The following is a 25,528-nucleotide window of genomic DNA, read 5'->3' on the forward strand; positions in this document are numbered from 1 at the left end:
AGGGAGGTGTAGATAGATGGTGTTCTGAGAACATTGGAAGGATTGTGGAACAAGCATTTACAATGCAATGGTTTCGCCTTTGGAAAAGTTTGAGCTATTGCCATTGTAAATGACAAAATTTGTATTTATGTGTTGGTTTTGAAAACAGATAAATAAATGGCATTGTCATTTACATTGCCATTAGCTTAATCTCTCGCAAATGTGAGACCTATTGTACCCTACGGACGAGCTCAGCAGACAGCAATTACTACCACACACACACACCCAGAGCCACACAAACACACCCAGAGCCACACAAACACACACACACACCCAGAGCCACACACACACACACACACACCCAGAGCTACACACACAATGAAAACTATTGGCAGATAATAGGGATTAAAATACATGAAGAGCAGCTGCTGACAAGTATATGGCAAGGCAACGCCTTCTATGTTTACTTCATTAACCAGCGCTCAAAATTAAATGAATAATAAATAGGCACTGTTCTGTTCTTAGAAGACCAGATGTCGAATCACACCGGAAAGAACTCTGGGAGGTGTGTAACATACTGGACTACATCCGATATCAGTGTGCTGGTCATCCTCGAGTGCAACAGCAGCGCTTTCATCCACATTGAGCATGAAACTATCTGCTGTATTTCAATGGAAAACCTACACTTTTTGAACAAAACATTATCCACGATTAAAATGATTTCCCTTTGCGAAAAAACCATTCCCACAACTTTTGCAAAATAGAGAGAAGACATTTTTACAAGCCATTTACACAATTACTCAAACCTAATTTTGGAGTAGTGGGTTATGTATGCAAACGATGTAACAATATGTAACATGTTACTGAATAACCACAATGTTATGATTGGGGGGGGGGTTTACAATATTTCCAATGGTGACCGTGTTCCTCCATGGAAGCACCAACGTTCCCACCCCTGATCCTAAAACTTACAATGGAGTAAAACCTGCCATGATATTGGATTTTAACCCTTCAAAAGAGCAATTTGCAATCATGAAGACAGACATGCCGAGAGTCATCAACACTGTAAAACTACACAGTAAAGAGTGCAGAAGAGCTAAACAATGACCCTCTCAAGTGCACAATCAACCATCAGCAGATGAGTTCAGCCAGATGGAGCGGCCTTCACAGATGTCACTGCGTTTTTTTACACATAAGTGAGGCATGGTGCACAAAAAATTTGCGAAATGGGCTTTCCGTCCTTAACTTATAGGCACGCTTGCTTCCTAAACCTTAAATATATTACCATCCACAGCCACGTCCCACAACATACACTAAATGCCACTCGCAGAGGAAAAGAAGCTGTCATTCTTTACCTCAGTAGCTGCTGGGTTAGCATTCAATAAGCAGCCTACACGTGCAATGCTGACTGAGAAACTGAAAACTAGCAAAATCACAAACCTTAAAAAAATAGAATAGCAAAAGATTTCACAGTTGTAAGGACATTTTCCATCTCTTCAGCAGCAATTCAGAGACCAACAAATCATTCCACAAGAAATCAAGGCAGATGTTGAATATGTTGCACTTCCTGTTTCTCCCTATCAAATGCCAATATAAATTGTTTACAAATAAATAAAGCAAGGCAGAAGTACAGGTGATAACATTTCTTTCTAAGCAGTCACTTACATTAACTCCGCTTGGGACATTGAAAGGCGCGCTGTATTTTGCGTTAAAGCCTGCAGTGCAAGCGCACGGTCACCGCATGGTCAGGGCCGGCAGTCGCCATCTAGGGAGACCGAAAAGAACGGTTTACCTATTTCCCTCGTACAGCTAGTGAAGTGCGCGTGGCCTCCAGTTTCAGCAGCTGGGGGCTTGCCGGGCCCGTTTCATCACTTCCTGCTCCACGCTGAAATCCTTGCAGCTTTCCGTAAGGTCGTCCCGTGCCTGCAATCTGCAGCTGGCGCACTACAGGGCTCCCCACGTGCAGGCTCGGGTCTCTGCATGCTGTGCTGTAGCAGTGCGGAGGGCGACGCAGGAACCCCGCCACATCTGAACACTCCGGCGAACCACAAAAATAGAACAGGTTTCCAGTCAAGAAGAGAACCGGTGTAGCCGAGAGGACTCAGGAAGTGCCAAGAATCCCTTAAACCGAGCACATGACTTCATGAATGAACACGCTTGTGCCTGCCTCCAGGCGTCCCGCAGGCAGGCATGCAAAGGGCTACTCGCTGGGAATAGTTAACGAGTATATTACTTCAGCGAAGGGCAGGCAAACAAGAACCCAGTGATTAATGAATGAAAACACGGACAGCAGGAGGGGGGGCGGGAACGGGATTAAAAAAAGTATTAAAATATGCCGCTTACCTGCTAGCAACTCAAGGAAAGTGAAATCGCGCAGCCCACCCGTGCAAAGCACACGTTGGAAATGAAACAAACATGGCGAGACAAAAAAAAAATTAACATCCGCCCACCACCGGAATGACGTCACAAAGGGGCGGGATGAGAAAAATTAGACGGAACGCCCACGAATCGCCTCGCACAATGACGGACACCTCTCTCTTCCAATGGCTAGCCTCCATTTATGGAGCTAGCCAATGGAAGACAGAGGCGGGACAAAGCCACATACTATTCTCAAAAGATTTCGCCTGCGCGAACGCTGCTGCGCAGCAGATCGCTAGGCGAAACCTTAAAATGAGTACAGGAGAAAATGCAGTGGCTCTGGAGAGGTGGATCACTGAGGACACAGAGGGGCTGAAAGAGGGATGTGACTGAAGAGATACAGGGTCTATAAATAGATGCTGTAGTGAGAAGTGCAGAGCTGTGGTGAGATATGACACTGTTGAGGTACACAAGCTGTGGAGAGATACGGCAGTGGAATGTTACAGGGATGGGAAGGGACGAGTTGCAGAGACTATGGATAGAGAAGGAGGCAGTAAAGAGCTGCATGGGCTGTGGAGACATTGTGTAGTAAACAGATGCGGGGACTGTGGAGATTTGGGCAGTGAAGAGATGCACAAGGCGTGCAAATATGTTCCTATTTGTGGAATAAACCCATGAGGTTTGTGCATTTCACATTATTGGTAAACAGATGATATTATTCAATTTGTACTTTCCTCAGACTTCAGGGTAAAGAGACACAAAAACATTTTGAATGGAAAGACACTTATTAGAACAGCCCCCATCCTGTCATAGGAACACAGATTCTCACCCGATCCCAACACCCTTGTCCAGTGAAACCACCTTAACCACACAAAACCTTTAATGGAAGGTCTCCTCTCTCAGTGGCAGCTCCTCAGCTAAGGCGGACGAGCGTCGCCCCACTGCTTTTTTGCAGCGACACAAAGGGAAAATAAAATAATAATATCTTGCGTTATTATCATTTTATTTTCTCCTACTTCCGCCCGCTCGGTGTTAGGGGGGGGGGCAGGGGAGGAGTGGTAGCACCCTCCTAAAGTGTGCAGTGACTGCTTGGCCGGCTCTCTGGGGCCGCTCAAAACCATCTTGCGCACTTCGCATGTTCTCCATGCAGGCTGCATTACAGCCTACATGGAGAACATGCCCAGACCCCAAGTCAGCATCTGAGCGCTGAAATACGGTGCTCAACCCAATCACAACGCTGCTAAGGCTTCCGGTAAGGCCAAGCGAGGGAGGACTACGGAGGCGAAGAAGCGGCGCAAAGGTAAGTTATATATATATATTTTTATTCCCGCTTTCCCTCCCCGCTTCCTCCTCCCCTCCCTCCCCCCTACCTCCGAGCAGTGCCCGCTGCCGCTGTCCTTTCCTATCCTTTTCAAAGGGTATTATAGTCACAGGCCCAGGTGGTCAGGTCATCACCTGCAGGCAAAGTCCCCATCTGCGTACACAGAGGCTTTATGTTGATTACCTCGCAAATGTCTGCTCCCAGCATAACACCCCTCCTCATAGTGCCCAGATACCAGTCCTACCCTGGACTGAACGATTAGGCAGACGAGTGTTCATATGTTCTGGCCACCAAGGGAGTCAGGCTGGGCACAAAGAAGTGGACGCTGGTCCCATTTGGTAAGGCAACTATTACAATATTGTCCCCCTTAAAATGTTAACATGGCGGTGACAGGGTCACTTGTTGACGTGCAGAAGGCAATCTCATAGGGCGCAAAGTGTACTTTCATTTGAAGGATTGCAGTGTACCCCATCCTTTCTGGAGTCTGGAGCCTATAATTCTCTAATATCCCTAAATCAAGCACATTCGGCTTGCACAGGAGGTTGGAAGGGGACCCAGCCCAGATCTAAAAATAAATACCTCCTCTATTGAAAGATGGGGTTTTCTGAATTGAAGAGGCACCGTTCAAGCCTTATTCTTTGTACCAAAACAAGTTTTTACCTGTACTGAAAAGAGGTGGTTTAAAAAGAGGTCTCCTTTGCACTGCAAGAAGGAACTTAATCGAAGTAACCTTCTTTGGGCCAAACTACATGAGCTTGAAGATCTTGTTTGCACCTTATTTTCACAAATGTACTGATTTAGGGCCTGTTTTATATCTTGGCGGTTGGGCCTCCCAACTCCATGACAGAGGTTTCAATCTGTCCGTCATGCTGGTGGATATTCTCCCACCCGATTTATATATTCAACTGAAGAAACTCCATAAGCCTTGATGAAGGTTTATCCTATGGTATGTGTCAATCATTTTAAGGGGGATTTAGGGGTGTTGCGACAGAGTACTTTCATAGTGGATGTTTTCTTTGTTGACATATCCTTCTGTCTTAATGACGGATGCATACATCAAGCATACTTGAGTCTGATGTACAAATTAATGACACCTGAACACCACACTATAAAACTCACCCCTTTCTAACCAACAATCCTTTGCCTTAAAACATTATCAAGTAGTACCGGATACAGAATTTTGATCCTTAGTTTTTCCAAACCTTAATTCTTTTTTCTTAAATTAGCTCTTTATTTGCTTTTTATTTTTTTAAAACATGGCAGGGAGAAGGAACTCTAGGTTTTCAGGGACAGAATTAACACTCATGGTTAATTAAATTATTAGGGTAGAGCCATAGTTGTTTGGTGCCCTTGTTCAGACTACCTCAATAACACAGAAAAAGCAAATGTGGGATAGAATTGTCACAAAAGTGAATGCAGTATCTAAGACCACCAGGCACTTACAGGAGGAAATCAGGAAGCATTGGAATGATCAGAGGGGGAGAGTGTGCTCCCGGACTCCAAGGTGCCCCTAGATGCCCACCACTCAGGTGATGGTTTTCCCAGGACGCAGAATCTCCTTCCCTATGGCAGCAGTTTGTTATAGGGGAAAGGATGCCACAGTACACCATAGATGCTGATTCCCACATAAGCTTTATTGAAGACACATACTGGTGTCAGTCCTTACCAAGGTGTCAGGATCAACTGAGCCCAATAGAATTCCCTTTGCCTAAAAATCTAGGCCAGACCTTTTGAATAGAACATATTCAAATGTAGTATTAGAACCCATCCAATTTAAGCACATCATAACATATCTGCTTCCCTTTGAAAAAAAACAAAGAAGACAGAAAAACAAATGGAAACGTATATTAGAAGACATAATAAATACTAAGGGCCTCATTACGATGTTGGTCGGAAAGGCTCCGAACGGCAGCCGAATTCTCCGAAACTGTGTCGAAAGCTATGTTTCCAACAGACTCGGAAACATTTCCGACCAACCAATTATGTTGGAAAGGTAACTGTTCCGTAAGTCTGAATCGGGTCCGAACGGCATTCGGAAACTGACGTATTACGATGTCAGATTTGGGCAGACTTTCGGAATTGGTTTGTCGGAAACTGACTCTGGGGGCCCAGAACAGGTCCCCCTTCACCCTGAGGCCTGCAGTTGGGCCCCCCTTTAAAACCATGCTTAGCGTGGCAGGCACCATGGGGTGCCTGCAACAGGGTGCAAGGTTTCCCACAAACCCCCCTTTTTTCAGTGGGAGCCTGTGTTGTCGGTCAGGACACAGGCTCCCATTGAAGTCAATGAGAGACTTTGTGAACGGTGTTCAGAACCATCATAATCAGTCGGTCGGACTCACCAAACACTAGACGGTCGGAACTGATTCCGACAATGAGTCGGTCGGATTGCTTTCTAACTGACATCGTAATGAGGCCCTAAATGTTGACCTTGGGTGTAACTTGAAAATGGTACCCAGGAAAGGAATGCAGAGTAGATCGCAACTGGGGTGGCGCACCCCGGACTATGATCTGACATAATCTTCAAGGTAAGTGGGCGCTCTACAAGCTCTGGAACTGCTCATAGATGTAGAACCAGCACTGGGATCTCGTCCATGACCCTGATTTCCACATCCTTCATAAACATTGCTCCTGAGCATCCATCATTCCCCTCCCTTACACATTTCCTCTTCTTTGGTACAATGCAATATTTCTAAAATTCTACCATTTTCCAAAATGACAACATATTTTCCAACACCAGCAATGTGAAAAGAACCTTTAATCTTCGAAAGTCCCCTCCCAATTCTTCTTGATCATACATTGACCCCATTGCCAATACTAAACTTTGCATTTTGTCTCTCCACACCTAAAGATTTGTCCCTTCTACCTCCTCCATTCTCAACCCATTTTTTCCACCAAGCAGGAACTAACTTGGTACCTGGCAAACCGCCATTCATAACCTGAAAGGTAATTTTCTGTGTAGCACTGTTCATGGTGGTGCGATATGCCCACACCATACTAGCTACCAACTCCTCTATGTCACAACAATTAATAATGGCGAGTTAAATGTTACCTTTCACCAATCTGTTGACCCTTTCAGCTAAACCATTACCCCATGGTTTTTATAACAAGGTGCATGCATGTCTTATGCCATTTTTCTTTAGACTTATCTTCAAATCTGTCAACAAAATTATGCGTAATATTCAATGAGTCCTAGAAAAGACCAGAACTGATACTTTTCTGTTGGAGCAGGTGACCTTCGGATAGTATCCAATAAAGAGTGTTTTGGTCTGACACCACCATTGGATATAGAATATCCAAGATACTCTATCTGTTCAAACAAAAAAGTACATTTATATCTATTTAGAGTCAGCCCAAATTCTTCCAATTTCTCTAGAACTTTCATCAATGTTGAATTATGCTGCACTACGGTTTCACTCATGACCAAAATTTCATTTTGAAAGTAGATGATATTTCTCACCCCCTCCAAAACATTTGTCATTATATGCCGGAATACACTCTCAGCCGACGCTAGGCCGAACGGCATATGAGTTTATTCCTATGTCCCTACTGTAGTGACAAATGCTGTCAGCTTTTTAGACTGCTCATGTAATCTGATTTGATGGTAAGCTTTCCTCAAATCCATTTTTGAGAAGACCTTACCATCCTTCTCCAATACTAACAATTCACTGATATTCAGGAGAGGAAAAGTGTCTACGACGATCTCCTGATTGAGAGATCTCAAGTCAATGCAGAATCTCAAATGGCCATCAGATTTGTGGGTGATAACCACTGGAGATACCCATTGTGAAACCTCGGTCGGTTGATCCTGACACCTTGGTAAGGACTGACAAGGTTGTGTCTTCAATAAAGCTTATGTGTGAATCAGCATCTTTGGTGTGCCGTGGTATCCGTTCCACCACAACATTTTGGTGACGAGGATGGGATGCCAAGGCACTCCCAAGATGCTGATTACCACATAAGCTTTATTGAAGACACAACCTGGCGTTAGTCCTTACCAAGGTGTCAGGATCAACTAACTCCAATGGAATTCCCTCCACCTTACAATCTAAGCCAGAACCTTATAAATAGAACATATGCAAATGAAGGAATAGAACCCATGCCAATGTAATCACATCACAATACAGTTCTTAAACTTTTGATTTTGTGCGGACCACCACTGGATCATTACTCTAATCTGGAGACCCTCACTGAGTCATTATTGGACAGGCATTGAGTAATTATAGGAAACTGGGGACCCCTGGCCTAAGCAATTTCTATTTTGTAGGCCTCATACCCATACAAAACAATATAAAACAAGTATACACCAAACAAATGCTCAAATATTGAAATATATTGTGCAATTCACACAAAAATATGGAAGTTCTCAAATTGTGAACATTGCTTCCTTATTTGTATATACTTTATCAATTTTTGTTGAATAATTGTTATTTTTTTCTTTAACAATTGTGGCCCCCGTGAGTAGTCTCGCAGACCCCCAGAGGTACTTGGACCCCAGGTTAAGATCCACTGGTCTATAGAATCCTGCACACTGAAGAATTTGGAGGAATCCTTGGGGGAATGGAGGCGGTAAGTTAATTCACTGTAGGTCATCACCCAAATGTTACATATTCCTATTTATAATTTTGTCGATATAGATGTAGTTATTCATTAATTGAAAAAAAATTTTTGCAGGTTAATAAAAGTTAATGTTTCAATTTAACATTAAGGCCTACATTGTTTAAAACTAAAGGGTGGTAGTGGAGGTATTGTCTCTCCATGCTTCTGGCATAATGTGATGATCAGCGTATCTCAAGTTGATATCTGAACTGTACAATGAGTATCATATTTGCTTAACTCTCAGTAATGCTGTAAGCATGATTAAAACATACATTGTCTGATCAACTAAGGGCGGGATTTAGTCAAAGGGACCTTGTATGTCATGAAAATGTTTTTAATTTGTTTTTAAGACTTTTGATTTTTGTTGACTTAGTTTCTGTTGTAGCCATGTTGTATGCTCCTGTACCAAATTTTGATTGGCTTTATGCAAGCAAGCAAGCAAGGAAAGCTTTATTCGATTGCCATGTGAAACAATCATAAAAGCACATTAAAAAATCACAATTGAGTTCATAAGATAAAATCACAATTAAGTTCATACATATAATATCACACATCTTGGAATCTCAACCATAATTCATAGCAAATATTGTATAAAGCGAACTATTTCATATTTCAAGTTACAGATAAAAAGAGATTAAATTAACATGCATTTCCTTTGTCTCAAGACTCGTTTACAAAAAAGTGAACATCCAAAAAATATTGTGAATGTTGTCCCGACGTTGTAATGCAAGAAAAGCCGGTCGGCTTTGCCGAAGCCCCAATGATTTCAGAATCGTGACTGAACAGACCTTCACCGCATCTTGATAGAATTTACAAAAAAGTACAACATGTGACGTGGATTGTACCGAGTGATTGTCACAGGTACACAGATTAAGATCTTCTACCCAATCGTTCATTTTGGTGATAATCACAAGTCTATGAAAACCCACCGGCTTGAATCTAGTCAATAGAAATCTATCATAAACGTCTGGTACAACGGTTAAATAAGGCTGAATATAAAAAGTGGTTAAAATCAACTGAATAGGCATAACGGTTGGATTAATAATCTCTGTGGATATTCTGATGATATCCAATTGCCTAAGGGCCTCCTTCTTCAGTTCCTTTCTTGTTATATCAATAGTTTTTGGATTACTAAAATATTCTGGGTAACATAGATCTTGTAGGAAACTACTGACATATCTCAGCCATGGTATCTTCAGGGCCCCTTCAAATTGTAGAGTATCTATCAGGATATCTTGATTTAAATTTGTTTCATCCTTTGTCCAGAGCCTGTGCCACAGGAGAACTGGCTGAGTTTTATTAAATCAGAAATAAAGGGAAGAACCAGCTCTGCGTGACAGATAGTTGATGAAGTACTATTTGGGACAGACAGAATATATCTTAAAAAATAATTTCTAGCCCTTTGAATAGGAAGCAGGTCAGCAAATCCCTAGACCCCTGCCCCATAAACCACAGAGGAGACACAGTTTGCTTTATAGATCTTAATCAATTCAACTGGTGGTCTTCTACCTAGTTTTTTAGCAAAGTTAGTCAGGGCATTTATAGATCTTAATAACACTAATATTTTGGCTGAATCTGCTTGTCCCCAGGTATCATTTTGGTCAAAGAGGATTCCGAGATGTGAAAATCTCTTAGTGACCCCAATGTTCTGTCCTGCCACAAACATATCCTTGCACTTTTTGCTACCCTGGCCACACCGCATAATAAAGGTCTTTGAGGTGTTCAGTCTTAATCCTAGATCTCCCATGAGACTAGAAAAGGTATCTAAAATTCTCTGGAGACCTACTTGCGTATGGGACATCAATACCACGTTGTCTGCATATAAAAGTGCTGGTATTTGGCATCCAGCTACTTGGGGAAAGTCTTGATTACCTTTCAGGAGTGCATCGCCCAATCTATTTATATAGAGGTTAAAAAGAAAAGGGGCCAGAACGCACCCTTACCTCACCCCTCTTCTTACTGAAATGGAGGCTGAACACTCGCCCTGTAGACCACAGTGTATATGAGCCTTTGCATCAATATAAAAATGTTTCAGAAAATAGATAATCTGGACATCAACCCCCATGTCTTCTAGTATTGACCAGAGTTTACTGTGGATCATTCAGTCGAAACAGCTGACCCTTCTTCGCTCTGGTGTATTTCCCCACCAGAATTGGGAGATTTAAGCTCTGCTCTACTGTCCCTATGCCTGAGCGGAAACCATATTGTAAATCGGACAAAACTGAGTGCTCCTCAGCCCTGTCCTGTAGGCATTCTAGTAATATTCGTCCTACTATTTTTGTCATGGCATCCAACAAAGATATGGGTCTATAGCATCCTGGATCTTGCCGGTCCCCCTTTTTTGGTCTCAGCCTGACGTAAGCAGCGCATGTGCTGCTCTCGTCATACGAGGCTTCTTGGAATTGATACGATTCCAGAAGCCTCATCCCTGCTCCGCCTTCAGCTTTCGTCACAAATTATGCCAAATTCAGTGCAATGATTGCACTGAAAGCATGTCAATCCTTCCTTGTTGCCACCGTGGCTCCTTTTAGGCACACCCACCGGGATTGAATCTTTTACCCGCGGCGTTACACTATTGCCTTTAATTACTGGGGAAGCACTATTTGTTTCCCCTTCTGGCTGTCTATCTCAGAGACACGTTGCTTAAATGTTGTCGTCTACCAGAATACCAATCTCTCGCCCCGTTCCCTTCTTGCGATTTTGCCTCTTTTCCTTTCAGTTCCTGTCACGCTGTAATGTCATCTATCCCCCTTCCCTCCACATCAGTCCCACAAACGGTTATTTTATTAATGCGTGGTATGCATTTTTTTTATTTAACGTGTGGTATGCATTTTTTTAATTTAACGTTCCGTGCTCTCTGAGGCATTTCCTGTTGCTGACCAGACCGAGAGTTGGTTACCGTGTCAATGATGTGGCTACAAATGTACATGGTGCTAGTGCACATAAAGGTAAGGTTGTGGGGCTTGTTTGTGTTTACTCCCGAGCCGCGTCATTCGATGTAAACCCCAGCCAAGGCACAGTTATGCTCAATGAAAGAATAGCCCCCTCCTCCCATCTCCACCCCGATCCATTAAGCTGCCATGCCCCTCCCTTTGTTGGCCTCGCTGTGCTTTCATTTCCACTCTTTTCGTTTAGAGCTGCTGCCCTGGGGCAGTGACACAGATGTCCCTGGGAGACAGAGGTGTGGTTTCTTCTTCAGAGCCTGTCTCTCTACTACTCTCTCTCTCTACTACTCATTCTCTACTACTCACTCTCTACTACTCTCTACTACTCACTCTACTACTCACTCCTACTACTCTCTACTACTCACTATCTACTACTCTCTACTCACTCTTTACTACTCTCTACTACTCACTCTCTACTACTCACTCTACTACTATCTCTACTACTCTCTCTCTACTCTCTACCTCTCTGTCTCTCTACCTCTCTCTACCTCTCTACCTCTACCTCTCTACCTCAACCTCTTTACCTCTACCTCGCTTCCTCTCTACCTCTACCTCTCTCTACGTGCACATATGCACACACATATATATATATATATATATATATATATATATATATATATATGTATATATATATACATAGTAGCCCGTCCCGACCTTGTTCGGGTATGAAATAGAATGTGTGTAATGTGTGTATTCAGATACGGTCATTCGCGTGTTCCCCCGCTTGAGGCCCAGCTGCAGCCCTGGTTGAAGTTAGCAGGCGCGTGTACCCCCGCTTGAGGTCCAGCTGCAGCCCTGGTTCATGTTAGCAGGCGCATGTAATTAGTGTAGTGATCCGCCGCCTGAGCCCGGCTACAGCCCTGGCTGATGTTAGCAGGCGCCTGTAATTTGGTTTAATGTGATAGTTCAGTAACAGCGCGCATGAGAGGCTGCAGTAATTGTCCCCGCAGACACGCTCAGTCGCGTGTGCCCCCGCTTGAGGGCCAGCGGCTACCGTCTAACAATTAGAATTGTGTGAGTCTTGAATGATTGTTTCCCGCTGTTCTTATTTTTTTATGACCCACACTGACGCTCTTCGGCCCAAGTGCTTTTTAGACGCACCCAAGCCAAGCCACACACTGCGTTCGGCCCTTTCAGACGCACCCAGGCCAAGGCACACGCTGCATTCGGCACCCCCAGTATGTGTGAGACAACGGGCAGTCCCCCCAAGGGAGCCTTGCGAATGGTTACTTACCACGCTTCGAGGTGAACGCCTTTGTGACGCCCCCCTTAGGGCGAACAAAGCAATACAAAAGGGGATGATGGACGGAGCGTTTGAGCAAATCAAACACTCACCCCCAGTCAACTGATCTGGGTTTAATCCATCACCATTCTTTAGCCCACTCAGCCACCCCAGTTCAGATATGGCCATATGCAAATCAGTCTGACCCTGTGGATTATACCCAGATCAGTTGACTGGGGGTGAGTGTTTGATTTGTTCAAACGCTCAGTCCATCATCCCCTTTTGTATCGCTTTGTGACGCCCCCAGCACACGGCCACAGCAGACGATCTGATTAATGTACGACCCAGATGGCATTAAGTGCGGAACGTAGCACACTCCCCCAGTGTTTGTCATGCCCCCAGCGTGTCCCTAGATGCGGCGCAGACACGCCCACAAGGGACTACTTTGCTGGCACGGTTCTTTTACCTTTTAAATGTTTATGGTGGCCTTCTGCATAGCCTATGTCATTCTGCTGCAACTGCCCTTTCCAACGCTGTATTGGGTGTTGTGATTGGTGCTGTGGTTACTGAGATTACCCGCCTCAAAGGTTTGGGCTCTCTCTTTATAATATTAGTATGGTGCAATGTATATATGTGGATATATGTGTATATAGGGTTATGGATGCATTTTCGCTTTGATTCTCATGCCGATATAAACCTTATCCTGATTACAGTAGACTAACAATGTAAGGACTCACGCCGATCCACGGCTATATACTGATACATAGTATAACTTGTATAATTATTGATTTTGGCATTTACCTCTTGTTTTTCCAACCGATACACGGTTTGATGATTTAGGAAGGGTAACTGTTGTGTTGATATTTACACCTTATCCACTACAAGATGGCGCCCGTATTCGATCTTGGGTTTGTCCTTCACCTATGTCTGCTACCTCTAGGAGGGTTTATAATGATATCATGTGCCTAGTGTCATTGACACTGACGAAGGCTGACGCCGAAACGCGTTTGTTTGTTGACTTTTGCAAATTAAACTGAGACCGCTGAGAAACTTACCACCTCCTGAGTGCTGTTGTTCCTTTCGAGTAAGGGGACCTTGAGCGTTCATGTTTAGCGAGCGTCCACAGCTCGCTGACAGCACCCGCTCCTGAGTGCTCGAGACTTTTCTGTGGAGAATTGAGCGTTTTGAACCTTTCCCGAGCACCGCCGTCTGCTATAACCTTTGTGGTAGGTGATAATGGGGTAAACCCTTTGTTCACCGACCTGGGTCAGCATGTAGTTACAAAAAGAAGTGGTCGGTTACAAAACATATTCATAGCGTTCATTTCATCAAATAAATGGTTAAAAGGTACACATCAACCATGTCAGAACGAAACTGAGTTTAATTCAGCTGTAAGCAGTGGTAATCAATTTATACACAGTTATTTAGTATTTAATTCATACAATACATAACGGTGAATGTGGTCATTATTCAAAATAGTGCTCAGTGAGTGTGTGTCAAAAGGAGGGGTTCCAGATTCAGTAGGGTAGGGGGTGGTTGGAATAGATGGAGGGACAAAGAAAAGGAATTGTGTCCTGTAAACAATTCAAAATTAATCTTGAAACATTTCCTGTCTATAACAGATCACACTGTTCCCTATACAAACAATACACGAAAACCAAATATGGCAAATCCTAGCGTGACGTGTATGTTGGAGAGTAATGTTGTCGACGTTTCGACCCCGGTAATAAGGGCGGGTGGTTCCTCAGTTTAGGGTCTTCATCAGGACAGTGAAGATAGTGTTAGTGAGCACATTGATTCAGGCGTATCATGGAGTCCCACCTCAGTTGGAGACTTGCGCCGTTGTTGGTGTTTAGATTCTTTAAGGTTGTCAGCCTTGGGTGGATGATTGCAGTCCCAGATGGGTTGGGAAATGGCGTGGGATTTGAAAATATGTCTTAATTTCGTATTAGTAGGTGTGTTATCAGTCAAACACCAACTCGAAGGGTTAGTCTGGGAAAAGTTTCCTCACATCATCTGTGCTATGCTGGAATTAATCCACGGCACGGGACTCCATGATACGCCTGAATCAATGTGCTCACTAACACTATCTTCACTGTCCTGATGAAGACCCTAAACTGAGGAACCACCCGCCCTTATTACCGGGGTCGAAACGTCGACAACATTACTCTCCAACATACACGTCACGCTAGGATTTGCCATATTTGGTTTTCGTGTATTGTTTGTATAGGGAACAGTGTGATCTGTTATAGACAGGAAATGTTTCAAGATTAATTTTGAATTGTTTACAGGACACAATTCCTTTTCTTTGTCCCTCCATCTATTCCAACCACCCCCTACCCTACTGAATCTGGAACCCCTCCTTTTGACACACACTCACTGAGCACTATTTTGAATAATGACCACATTCACCGTTATGTATTGTATGAATTAAATACTAAATAACTGTGTATAAATTGATTACCACTGCTTACAGCTGAATTAAACTCAGTTTCGTTCTGACATGGTTGATGTGTACCTTTTAACCATTTATTTGATGAAATGAACGCTATGAATATGTTTTGCTATAACCTTTGGGCTCGCATTGACTCCGTGAGACTTTAACGGGAGTTATAAGGATTGCCAAGGACTGCCGAACGGAGAATGCCGTCTACACGCTGCATTTTCCATCGCGTCTGAGCCGGTAAGCCCGCTACCCATATTCCTGGGTTGTTGCAGCATAAGCGGCAGAGCGTCTTGGAGGGCGGTATAATTAGCGGTCCCTCGGCCGAACTGGGTCCGAATGTTTAAAAGTCACCAAAAGTGATTGAATACGCACATGAGCATGTTCAGCGAAACTGAACGCCGCACTGCGGCTAAAGACATTTTTAAAAGTCAGAATGCATCTAAATCGGCTGTACAAATGCCCGTGGTGACGGGCAATGATAAACTAAGTGAAAAAAAGACGAAACTGGAAAGATTATATGAACGTGAGGTTCGCAAGTGGTGGGAGGCCACGATCTTGACCAGTTACATTGAGGAGGGACGTGTACCAAGAGGACTGAGAGTTTACACGGTCCCCTCTTATGAACACCCGGACCCCCAACTACTCACAGACTGGCAGGAACACACAGCGCAGTATTGTGAGGGGACGCTGAAGATTCTAGTGAAGTACGCATGGAGCGACAGGGAGAAGGCCCTCGCTGATATAAAAACTATAGAAGATGACATTGAAAAAGAAGAAGATGCTGCAAGGGTGCAGGAGCTGAGAGAACCAATGAAAGCTCGCCTGACGAAATATGAGCAAAAGATAAAAACTCGCAAGCAGGAGAAATTCGAGCTAGATGAGAATGACTATCGCCAGGGGCGCATATTAACTTTTGCTAAAAAATATGATGCCCCAAGAAAAGCTCTTAGCCAAGGCGCACAGAACCCACATGCAGCAGCAAATACGAGCGCACCAACATCTGAATCTGAAGCAACTGCCAATGAGTCAAGTGATGATCAAGCAGACCCTCTAAATGATCCAAGAGGTGTAGCTGTCCCTTTTCACACAGAGTTCAAAGTGATAAGGCAAACGTGGCTCAGAGGAGGGAAGAACAAACCCCCAGAGGCAGAAAAAGGAGAACAAGAAGATCGGGGGCGGCGGCAAAAGGACGAGGAAGAGGCAAAAGAACAACCTCGAACTGGAGCAGCCGCAACAGGAAGAGGAACTGATGATCACCAAGGACAGCAGGCCTGCTGCCTTAACTGTTGTTAATCTGACAGACAAAATACTCACTGACACTGAGTGTGAACTTCTGGAATTGGGCTTAACATTTTGCCCTAGCAACAACATGGAGTTCACCCAGACAAAAATCGATCTCTTTCGTTTTACAAGAAAAATGAAACTACATAAACACTTCAAAACGAGACCACAAAGTAAAGATGTAACCAAGCAAGGGGTTAGATTGACAGCTACAGACGCTTTGAGTGGCAGGGATCTGCCAGGTCTTGAAGCCATGAACTTTCTTGGAATGGAGCAAGAAGGAAATCCTCAAACTATAACTAATGAGGACATGGTACAACGAGCCTTGTTACAAGGCATTGAACAAGAAAGGGAAGAAACCCAATTCAAACCCAAGTCTACCTTCGTACCTCAATCGCCATGGGATGCGATTGACGCTTTTACGGAAGCAATGACTTTGGATCTGATTGATTATAGGAAGAAAATGACTCCCAGCAGCCATAACATCACGGAATCACAAAAGAAAGCCCTGCAAGATTTTATGGGGGATAATAAGATCGTGATCAAGCCCTCCGACAAGGGGGGCAACGTGGTACTGCTAACCAGCGAATATTACCAACAGGAGGCCATGAGACAGTTATCTGACCGCAAGTATTACTCTCCAACTACCAACAAGATCTATGAGGAGAGCATTGCCAATTATGATAACCTGATTCGAAAGTGGTACAATCTACAAATGCTGGGGAAGGATGAACACTTATTCCTACGGAGCAATAGCCCTATGCTTCCAACGTTCTACCATCTTCCTAAGCTCCACAAAAGTGTGACAGCACTGCCCGGACGCCCTATTGTTGCATCTATTTATGGACTGATGGAAAATATGTCCAAGTTGGTGGATTTTGTTCTTTTCCCCCTTGTTACTGGCCTGGATTCTTACATCCAGGACACGAAAGACTTTTTAAACATCATCGAAGGTATGAGCTGGCAATCCAACTATTTACTTATGGTGATGGATATCACCAGTCTCTATACTAACATTGAACACCAGCAGGGCCTGAATGCTGTTAGACATTTTCTGGAAAAGCGCCAATTGCGCTTTACACAGCACAATCTTATGATTTTGGAATTTGTACAGTTTTGCTTGAATAACAACATTTTTTTATTTGGTGAGCAATTGTACAGGCAAATCTCTGGTACAGCGATGGGCACCTGCTTTGCCCCCAGCTATGCGAACTTGTTCGTTGGCTGGTGGGAGGAGCAGGTGCCCAGGAGCTGGAAAGGGGGACAAGACTACGGCAGGGTGGTACATTGGTACCGGTACATAGACGATCTTTTTATCGTGTGGCAGGGGACTACCGCCAGCGCTGAAATGTACATCAAAGATCTGAATAATAACTGCTACAATTTGCACCTTTCGGGTACAATTAGTCGAGTGGCAGTAAACTACTTGGACCTGAGGGTGTACATTGATGAGGGCCGGGTACATACTTCCCTGTACAGGAAAGAAACGGCAGGGAATTCCATTCTTTTTGCCAAAAGCAGTCACCCGCCTAAGCTTATTAAAAGCATCCCCTACGGAGAACTTCTCAGACTCCGTAGAAACAGCACACAGGAACATGAGTTTGAAAAGGCGGTCCATGAATGTCTAGAACGTTTCAGACTAAGGGGCTATGGCGACTCCCTATTACAGAGTACACTAAAAAGAGTCCGGAAAATCCCTAGGATAGAATTGCTAAAAAAGAAAAAGAAACCAACAGAAGATGATCTGCAGACTAGGACCACCAGCACAGAGGTTAATAAGTTTAGAATGATAACACCTTATTCCTCTGGAGCAAATCACCTCAAGGCCATGATGAGAAAGAACTGGCATATCCTGCGTACAGATAGTATACTGAGGGAAGATCTGCCTCTCTATCCTCTAGTTACCTTCAGTAAGTGTAGGTCGTTGGGGGATATGTTGACACACAGTCATTTCAGCACACCCACCAACAAACCGAACAAACTGAAGGACATGAGTGGGTTCTACCCTTGTGGCCGCTGCAAAGCGTGTGCCGCAAGCAAAAGAGTTCTCCGATTTGAAAACCAGATGACGGGTAGATCTATGACTATAAGGAAATTTTTGACATGCAGTACTGTCTATGCAGTCTATTGCCTGGTATGCCCGTGTGGCCTCCGCTACATCGGGAGTACCATTAATCAATTGAAATTGAGGGTGCTTGAGCACCTCAGAGCCATTGACAAGGTTGACCCATCCTACCCAGTAGCGCGTCACTTTTCTGAGTTCCATAAAAAGGACCGTACCAAATTAACATACTTTGGGTTGGATCATGTACCTAATAACATCAGGGGTGGAGATAGATTAAGACGACTCAGAAGACTGGAATCAAGATACATTATTGATTTAGCTACGAAACATCCGGGGGGCCTTAATAGTGGGGAGGAAATGGCCATCCATCTAGGCAAATTAATTTCCTATATTGGGTTTGGACCTTTTGTTGATACCCTGCCTTATAGTCTGTGTTGTGATAAGATACAAGCCTTGAGGATGGCCTCGGAGTAGGAATGTCTGAGTTTCACGACTCTAGGAAATAAGCACAGTAAACTGAAGCAAGAAAAAGTTTTGTGCGGACCTTTTACCATGAACTTGTACAGCCCATTCATTAACCTGTGTATAGATGTACATACTTTCTGAAATTTTGAAGGAATATGAAGTTAGGATAATCTTCATATGTATTTTCTGTATATACACTTTCCTGTAATATTCTCCAGGTGCAATGTATATATGTGGATATATGTGTATATAGGGTTATGGATGCATTTTCGCTTTGATTCTCATGCCGATATAAACCTTATCCTGATTACAGTAGACTAACAATGTAAGGACTCACGCCGATCCACGGCTATATACTGATACATAGTATAACTTGTATAATTATTGATTTTGGCATTTACCTCTTGTTTTTCCAACCGATACACGGTTTGATGATTTAGGAAGGGTAACTGTTGTGTTGATATTTACACCTTATCCACTACAAGATGGCGCCCGTATTCAATCTTGGGTTTGTCCTTCACCTATGTCTGCTACCTCTAAGAGGGTTTATAATGATATCATGTGCCTAGTGTCATTGACACTGACGAAGGCTGACGCAGAAACGCGTTTGTTTGTTGACTTTTGCAAATTAAACTGAGACCGCTGAGAAACTTACCACCTCCTGAGTGCTGTTGTTCCTTTCGAGTAAGGGGACCTTGAGCGTTTATATATATATATATATATATATATATATATATATATATATATATATATATATATATATATATCCAAAAGTACAGGTTGCCCTATTGAGAGAAGCCACGAGGTGAGTGAAGTATTTCCACATTTATTAACAGGCAGCTGCATGCAGGCGAACACAGGAAAACAAACCACCAAAGTTCTTAGCGCCAGACCGGTTTCGGGATTATCAACCCTTTCTCAATGGCGTTCTGTTTGTAAATCCCGGCTTTTCTTCGTGCACTGAATTTCAAAAGAACCTGCCTTGGTGGGCGTGGCTGTGTTAACAGCCTCCTGGGTCTTGTAGTGCCACGACGTTTTTTTCTAGTGAGTCCGTATTTACAGCAGAAAATAAAAACAAAATGAAGCCCATGTGGGTTGGGTGTTGAATCCTGCTTGAACGCCTGATGTCCTTGTCAGCTGTCTTGGGGCACACACCTCCCTAAGGTAATGACACCATGTGGCATCATTACAGCTCCGCAGCGCGGCAGGCTTCTCACTCGGCTGAGCACAGCCGTTCAATCCAAAAGTACAGGTTGCCCTATTGAGAGAAGCCACGAGGTGAGTGAAGTATTTCCACATTTATTAACAGGCAGCTGCATGCAGGCGAACACAGGAAAACAAACCACCAAAGTTCTTAGTGCCAGACCGGTTTCGGGATTATCAACCCTTTCTCAATGGCGTTCTGTTTGTAAATGCCGGTTTTTCTTCGTGCACTGAATTTCAAAAGAACCTGCCTTGGTGGGCGTGGCTGTGTTAACAGCCTCCTGGGTCTTGTAGTGCCACGACGTTTTTCTCTAGTGAGTCCGTATTTACAGCAGAAAATAAAAACAAAATGAAGCCCATGTGGGTTGGGTGTTGAATCCTGCTTGAACGCCTGATGTCCTTGTCAGCTGTCTTGGGGCACATACCTCCCTAGGTAATGACACCATGTGGCATCATTACAGGTCCGCAGCGCGGCAGGCTTCTCACTCGGCTGAGCACAGCCGTTCAAATCCAAAAGTACAGGTTGCCCTATTGAGAGAAGCCACGAGGTGAGGAAGTATTTCCACATGTATTAACAGGCAGCTGCATGCAGGCGAACACAGGAAAACAAACCACCAAAGTTCTTAGCGCCAGACCAGTTTCGGGATTATCAACCCTTTCTCAATGGCGTTCTGTTTGTAAATGCCGGTTTTTCTTCGTGCACTGAATTTCAAAAGAACCTGCCTTGGTGGGCGTGGCTATGTTAACAGCCTCCTGGGTCTTGTAGTGCCACGACGTTTTTCTCTAGTGAGTCCGTATTTACAGCAGAAAATAAAAACAAAATGAAGCCCATGTGGGTTGGATGTTGAATCCTGCTTGAACGCCTGATGTCCTTGTCAGCTGTCTTGGGGCACACACCTCCCTAAGGTAATGACACCATGTGGCATCATTACAGGTCCGCAGCGCGGCAGGCTTCTCACTCGGCTGAGCACAGCCGTTCAAATCCAAAAGTACAGGTTGCCCTATTGAGAGAAGCCACGAGGTGAGGAAGTATTTCCACATGTATTAACAGGCAGCTGCATGCAGGCGAACACAGGAAAACAAACCACCAAAGTTCTTAGCGCCAGACCAGTTTCGGGATTATCAACCCTTTCTCAATGGCGTTCTGTTTGTAAATGCCGGTTTTTCTTCGTGCACTGAATTTCAAAAGAACCTGCCTTGGTGGGCGTGGCTGTGTTAACAGCCTCCTGGGTCTTGTAGTGCCACGACGTTTTTCTCTTCACTCACCTCGTGGCTTCTCTCAATAGGGCAACCTGTACTTTTGGATATGTATATATATATATATATATATATATATATATATACATATATATATACATATATATATATATATATATTCACTGAAAAAAACCATAGGTTTCAGGCCTTATATAGTTAGGAATTAGCTTTTAAAAAACCTTTGAAATTCACTCAAAAAACTATACGTTTTAGGGGTGTTATAGTTAGCTGGACATTTCACTCATACAAAACCATTGAAATTGCTCCTATATAGTTAGTTGTACTAACTATATTTTGCGCACCCGCAATCCACTGCTGATGATGTCACATATTAGATCATTCATGACATGGTCAGTGACATCACTGATGACATCTCAAATGACATCACTGATGACATCACTGATGACATCATCCAGTGAATGTGGTTTGCTTCGTTATTTAAATATGCATTATATATATATAGCAATTTGCATTGAGAATGAGTGGATATATATAAATAAATATTTGGATGGAGGATTTAGTAGCAGTGTAATTGACTGTTTACTTGACCAATTTATAATGTCTCACTAAATATAGTGGATAGTGACTAAACTGTGTGAATATCTGTATCACTTTGTCAGTTGTTGTGTAAACTGATTCTACAATTGGTTACTAGCTATGTGAAAGTCTATATTAGTTATTGATTAGTTAACTGAGTATTTGTATGGGAGTGTGAAAGTGTGTGTGGTTCGGTGCGGGGTGTGTGACTGTCCAAAGATGTGTGAATAGTTGATTCAGTAGATATATGAAGTTAAAACTACATGTTCTAACAGTTTGGGTGAGTGAATCTCTTTATGGGTGTGGTGATGAGCAAATATATTTCTCAATGGTACATGTCCAACAAACTAGAAAATTAAAGGCAGTGTATGTGTCAGTTGTTGTATATAAATAAGTATACATAAGACTCAATGATTGTGTGAGTGACTGTATGGATAACTGTATACTTGTAATAATGATTTTATAATTCACTAAGTATGACTTACTATCTAAATGAATAGATGAAGTGGTGTTTGTATAAGTGTTTTGCTAAGTAAATATGTAAGTATGATCCATTGTTTGCATAAGTGAGTAGGATGACTTCATATGTGAATAGGATGTGTGCTGCTGTTTAATGTCGATATAGGTGTATATGTATTTTTGATAGTGTTCTATTGTTCATTGACAGCATGTATGAGTGAATCTACAGGTAAGTGATTAGATGTGTGTATACATCTATGAATCACTGAGTGGATTTTTAGATACTTGTATTGCTGTGACAATGGATTCAAATATGATACTCTGTATTTTACAAAGAGTGATGAAAAAGTTTAATAGTTTATGAAAAGGTGTATGTGATTGTCACGTGGATGATGTCATCAGTGATGTCATTAGTGATGTCATTTGAGATGTCATCAGTGATGTCACTGACCATGTCATGAATGATCTAATATGTGACATCATCAGCAGTGGATTGCGGGTGCGCGAAATATAATTAGTACAACTAACTATATAGGAGCAATTTCAATGGTTTTGTATGAGTGAAATGTCCAGCTAACTATAACACCCCTAAAACTTATAGTTTTTTGAGTGAATTTCAAAGGTTTTTTAAAAGCTAATTCCTAACTATATAAGGCCTGAAACCTATGGTTTTTTCAGTGAATTTCAAAGGTTTTTTAAATGCTAATTCCTAACTATATAAGGCCTGAAACCTATGGTTTTTTCAGTGAATTTGCAAGGTTTTTTAAATGCTAATTCCTAACTATATAAGGCCTGAAACCTATGGTTTTTTCAGTGAATTTGCAAGGTTTTTTAAATGCTAATTCCTAACTATATAAGGCCTGAAACCTATGGTTGTTTCATTGAATTTCGAAGGTTTTTTAAATGACAATTTTTAAATGTATTAATTGTTATTTTTTTATACTGATTTACTACATTTTTGCAGGCAGGTGTTCAGAGGTCACGCTCCCTTTTTACAACGTTCTGCAGCGCAACCCCTGGCGTGTTTGCAGAATAGGAACTAATTCCCCTTGCATACTGGGGGTCCCTGGGGGCCAAGTAGCCCACCAGGAGCCTCAAGTATGCGCCAAGGGGCTGCGTTGCTTTGCCCCGGGGGCGGCGGTCCCCGGGGCAGTGTGGGGGGGGGGGTTGTGGACCCCCCCACACTTCTTTATCACTATGCTGCCAAGATTTGGTCCCCCACGGGGGGTAATTTTTAAAAAAACAGACCAGGTTTTAAAAAAAAAAAGTGGGCCTTTTTTGTCCTTGTGGGACCACCTGGGCAGGCCTAGGGGGTCAGGGTGTATCTACCCTGCCCCCTTTCTGTGTTCTTCACGTTTGTTTTTCTGCTTTCTTGTGCCTCGGTCTATTTACACGCACACATATACACATATATATATGCATATATATGCATTTATATATATGTATGTGTATATATATATATATATACATATACATATACATACATATATAAACATATATAATCTGCATATCTTTATAAATACAAATATAAATGCATGCATACATATACATATATGCATACATATGCATGTTATTTATATGAAAGTTTGAAAACCACTATTAAAAGCAAAGCTAAAAAGCCACCTTATTACAAACAGAATGGCTTTAACTTAAACAAGGGCGAGATCTATTGCATTTTCAATGCTTGTTTACTTTGGTTGCATCAAGAAGGCATTCATATGTGTCAGACATTTGACATTAACCCCTTCGCTGCTAGGCCTTTTCCCCTCCTGTGCTGAGCCTTTTTTTGGCGATTTGGGGTAGGGCGCGCTTAAGCCCCTGTAACTTTTTAACCACATAAGGTATCCACGCCAAATTTGCGTCCTTTTCTTCCAACATCATGTGGATTCTAAAGGTACCCAGGGTTTGTGGATTCCCTTGGAGGGGTCCCAGGAATTAGGCAAAATACAGTGAAATTTTAGTTTTTTTCAGAAAAATTGGAAAAACGGGCTGCAAATGAAAGCCTCTGGGTTTTTCCCTGCAAATGTTATCAAAAAAGGGTTTGTAGGGCTGAAATCTCCATTTTCTCAACTTTTAGGGAATGACAGTCTTTTGTCAGAGAACCAACATTTTTCACACAGTTTTGGCATTTTTCTGGGACATAGCCAATTTTTGCTATTTTTAGAGCTTTCAACCTCCTTCCAGTTAATGGTAGAAATGAGTTTGAAAGCAACAATGGATCCTGGAAAGCTATACATTTTCGGAACGTAGACAACATTCTGAATTCAAAAAAGGGTCATTTGTCTAAATCCATGAAGGTTTCTTTATAGAAACTAACAGTTAAATGATGGAATAATTGAAAATTAGTTGAAAAAAACAGCCTTTTGTCTCAACGTTTTCACCTATAACTTCTTGTAATTTTGACAGCTCTTAGAAAGCAATATACCGTTACATCCGTTAGACCTTCCTGGTTGTGGGGATATATAGGACTTGTAGTTTCACCAAGAACCCGACGAACCCAGATCCAAAAACTGAGCAGCAACTTGCAATGGTATTTAATTATTTACTGGGTATAGAGCACTTATTCTTGGAAAATGTATACATGGAAAAATCGGTATGACAGACACCTATGTATTTCTGAATTGGGTTTAAATTATAGAGTTTAGAAACAGTATATATTTGCACATTTTCAAAATTGGGAATACTCATACTAGCATGAGAATTATTGGTCATTTTTCAAAAAGATTTTTTTTTACACAATGTCTTTCATTGGGAAGGGAGAAATGCATGAAAACTCAATAGGTAATAACAGTTGATTTACAAATATGAATTACCCTAAGTCTCCCAATAAAAACGGTACCTCACTTGTGTGGGTCGGCCTTGTGCCTGCGACAGGAAACGGCGCAAAATGCAACGTGGTCACACCTCAATTTTGCAGTTAAAAATTGACCCTTTTATGGCAAAGTGCCTAGCTGTAGTTTTTGCACCCTAGCTCTGCCGGCACCTAGGGAAACTTAGCAAACCTATACATTTTTGAAAAGTAGACACCTTGGGGAATTCAGGATGGGGTGACTTGACTGCTTACCACCAGGTTCTGTTACCCAGAATCCCTTGCAAAGCTAAGAAATTGACAAAAGAAATGCATTTTCCTCACATTTCTGTGGTGGAAAGTTCTGGAATCTGCGTGGATCAACAACTTTCCACCCACCCATCGTTCCCCCAGGTTTCCCAACAAAAATGGTACCTCACTTGCTTTGGTCTGCCTAGTGCCTGCGACAGGAAACAGCGCAAAACGCAACATGGTCGCACGGCAATTTTGTAGTGAAAACGTGCTCTTTTTTGGCAAAGAGCCTACCTTTTGTTTTTGAACCCTAGCTCTGCCGGCACCAAGGGAAACCTAGCAAACCTATACATT

General features: G+C 42.7%; 1 protein-coding gene across 1 annotated transcript in view; it reads left to right on the plus strand.

Moving 5' to 3' along the window:
* The window catches only part of LOC144819835 (uncharacterized), a 480,874-nt gene that overhangs the window by 99,490 nt on the left and 355,856 nt on the right, over nucleotides 1-25,528 (plus strand). Inside the window, exon 2 of the mRNA XM_078677565.1 lies at nucleotides 8,121-8,224. Within this exon, the coding sequence (XP_078533691.1) occupies nucleotides 8,121-8,224 (104 nt within the window). The remainder of the gene's footprint in view (nucleotides 1-8,120; nucleotides 8,225-25,528) is intronic.

This window comes from Lissotriton helveticus, chromosome 2_1, assembly GCF_964261635.1.
Source record: "Lissotriton helveticus chromosome 2_1, aLisHel1.1, whole genome shotgun sequence".
NCBI classification, from domain to species: Eukaryota; Metazoa; Chordata; class Amphibia; order Caudata; family Salamandridae; genus Lissotriton; species Lissotriton helveticus.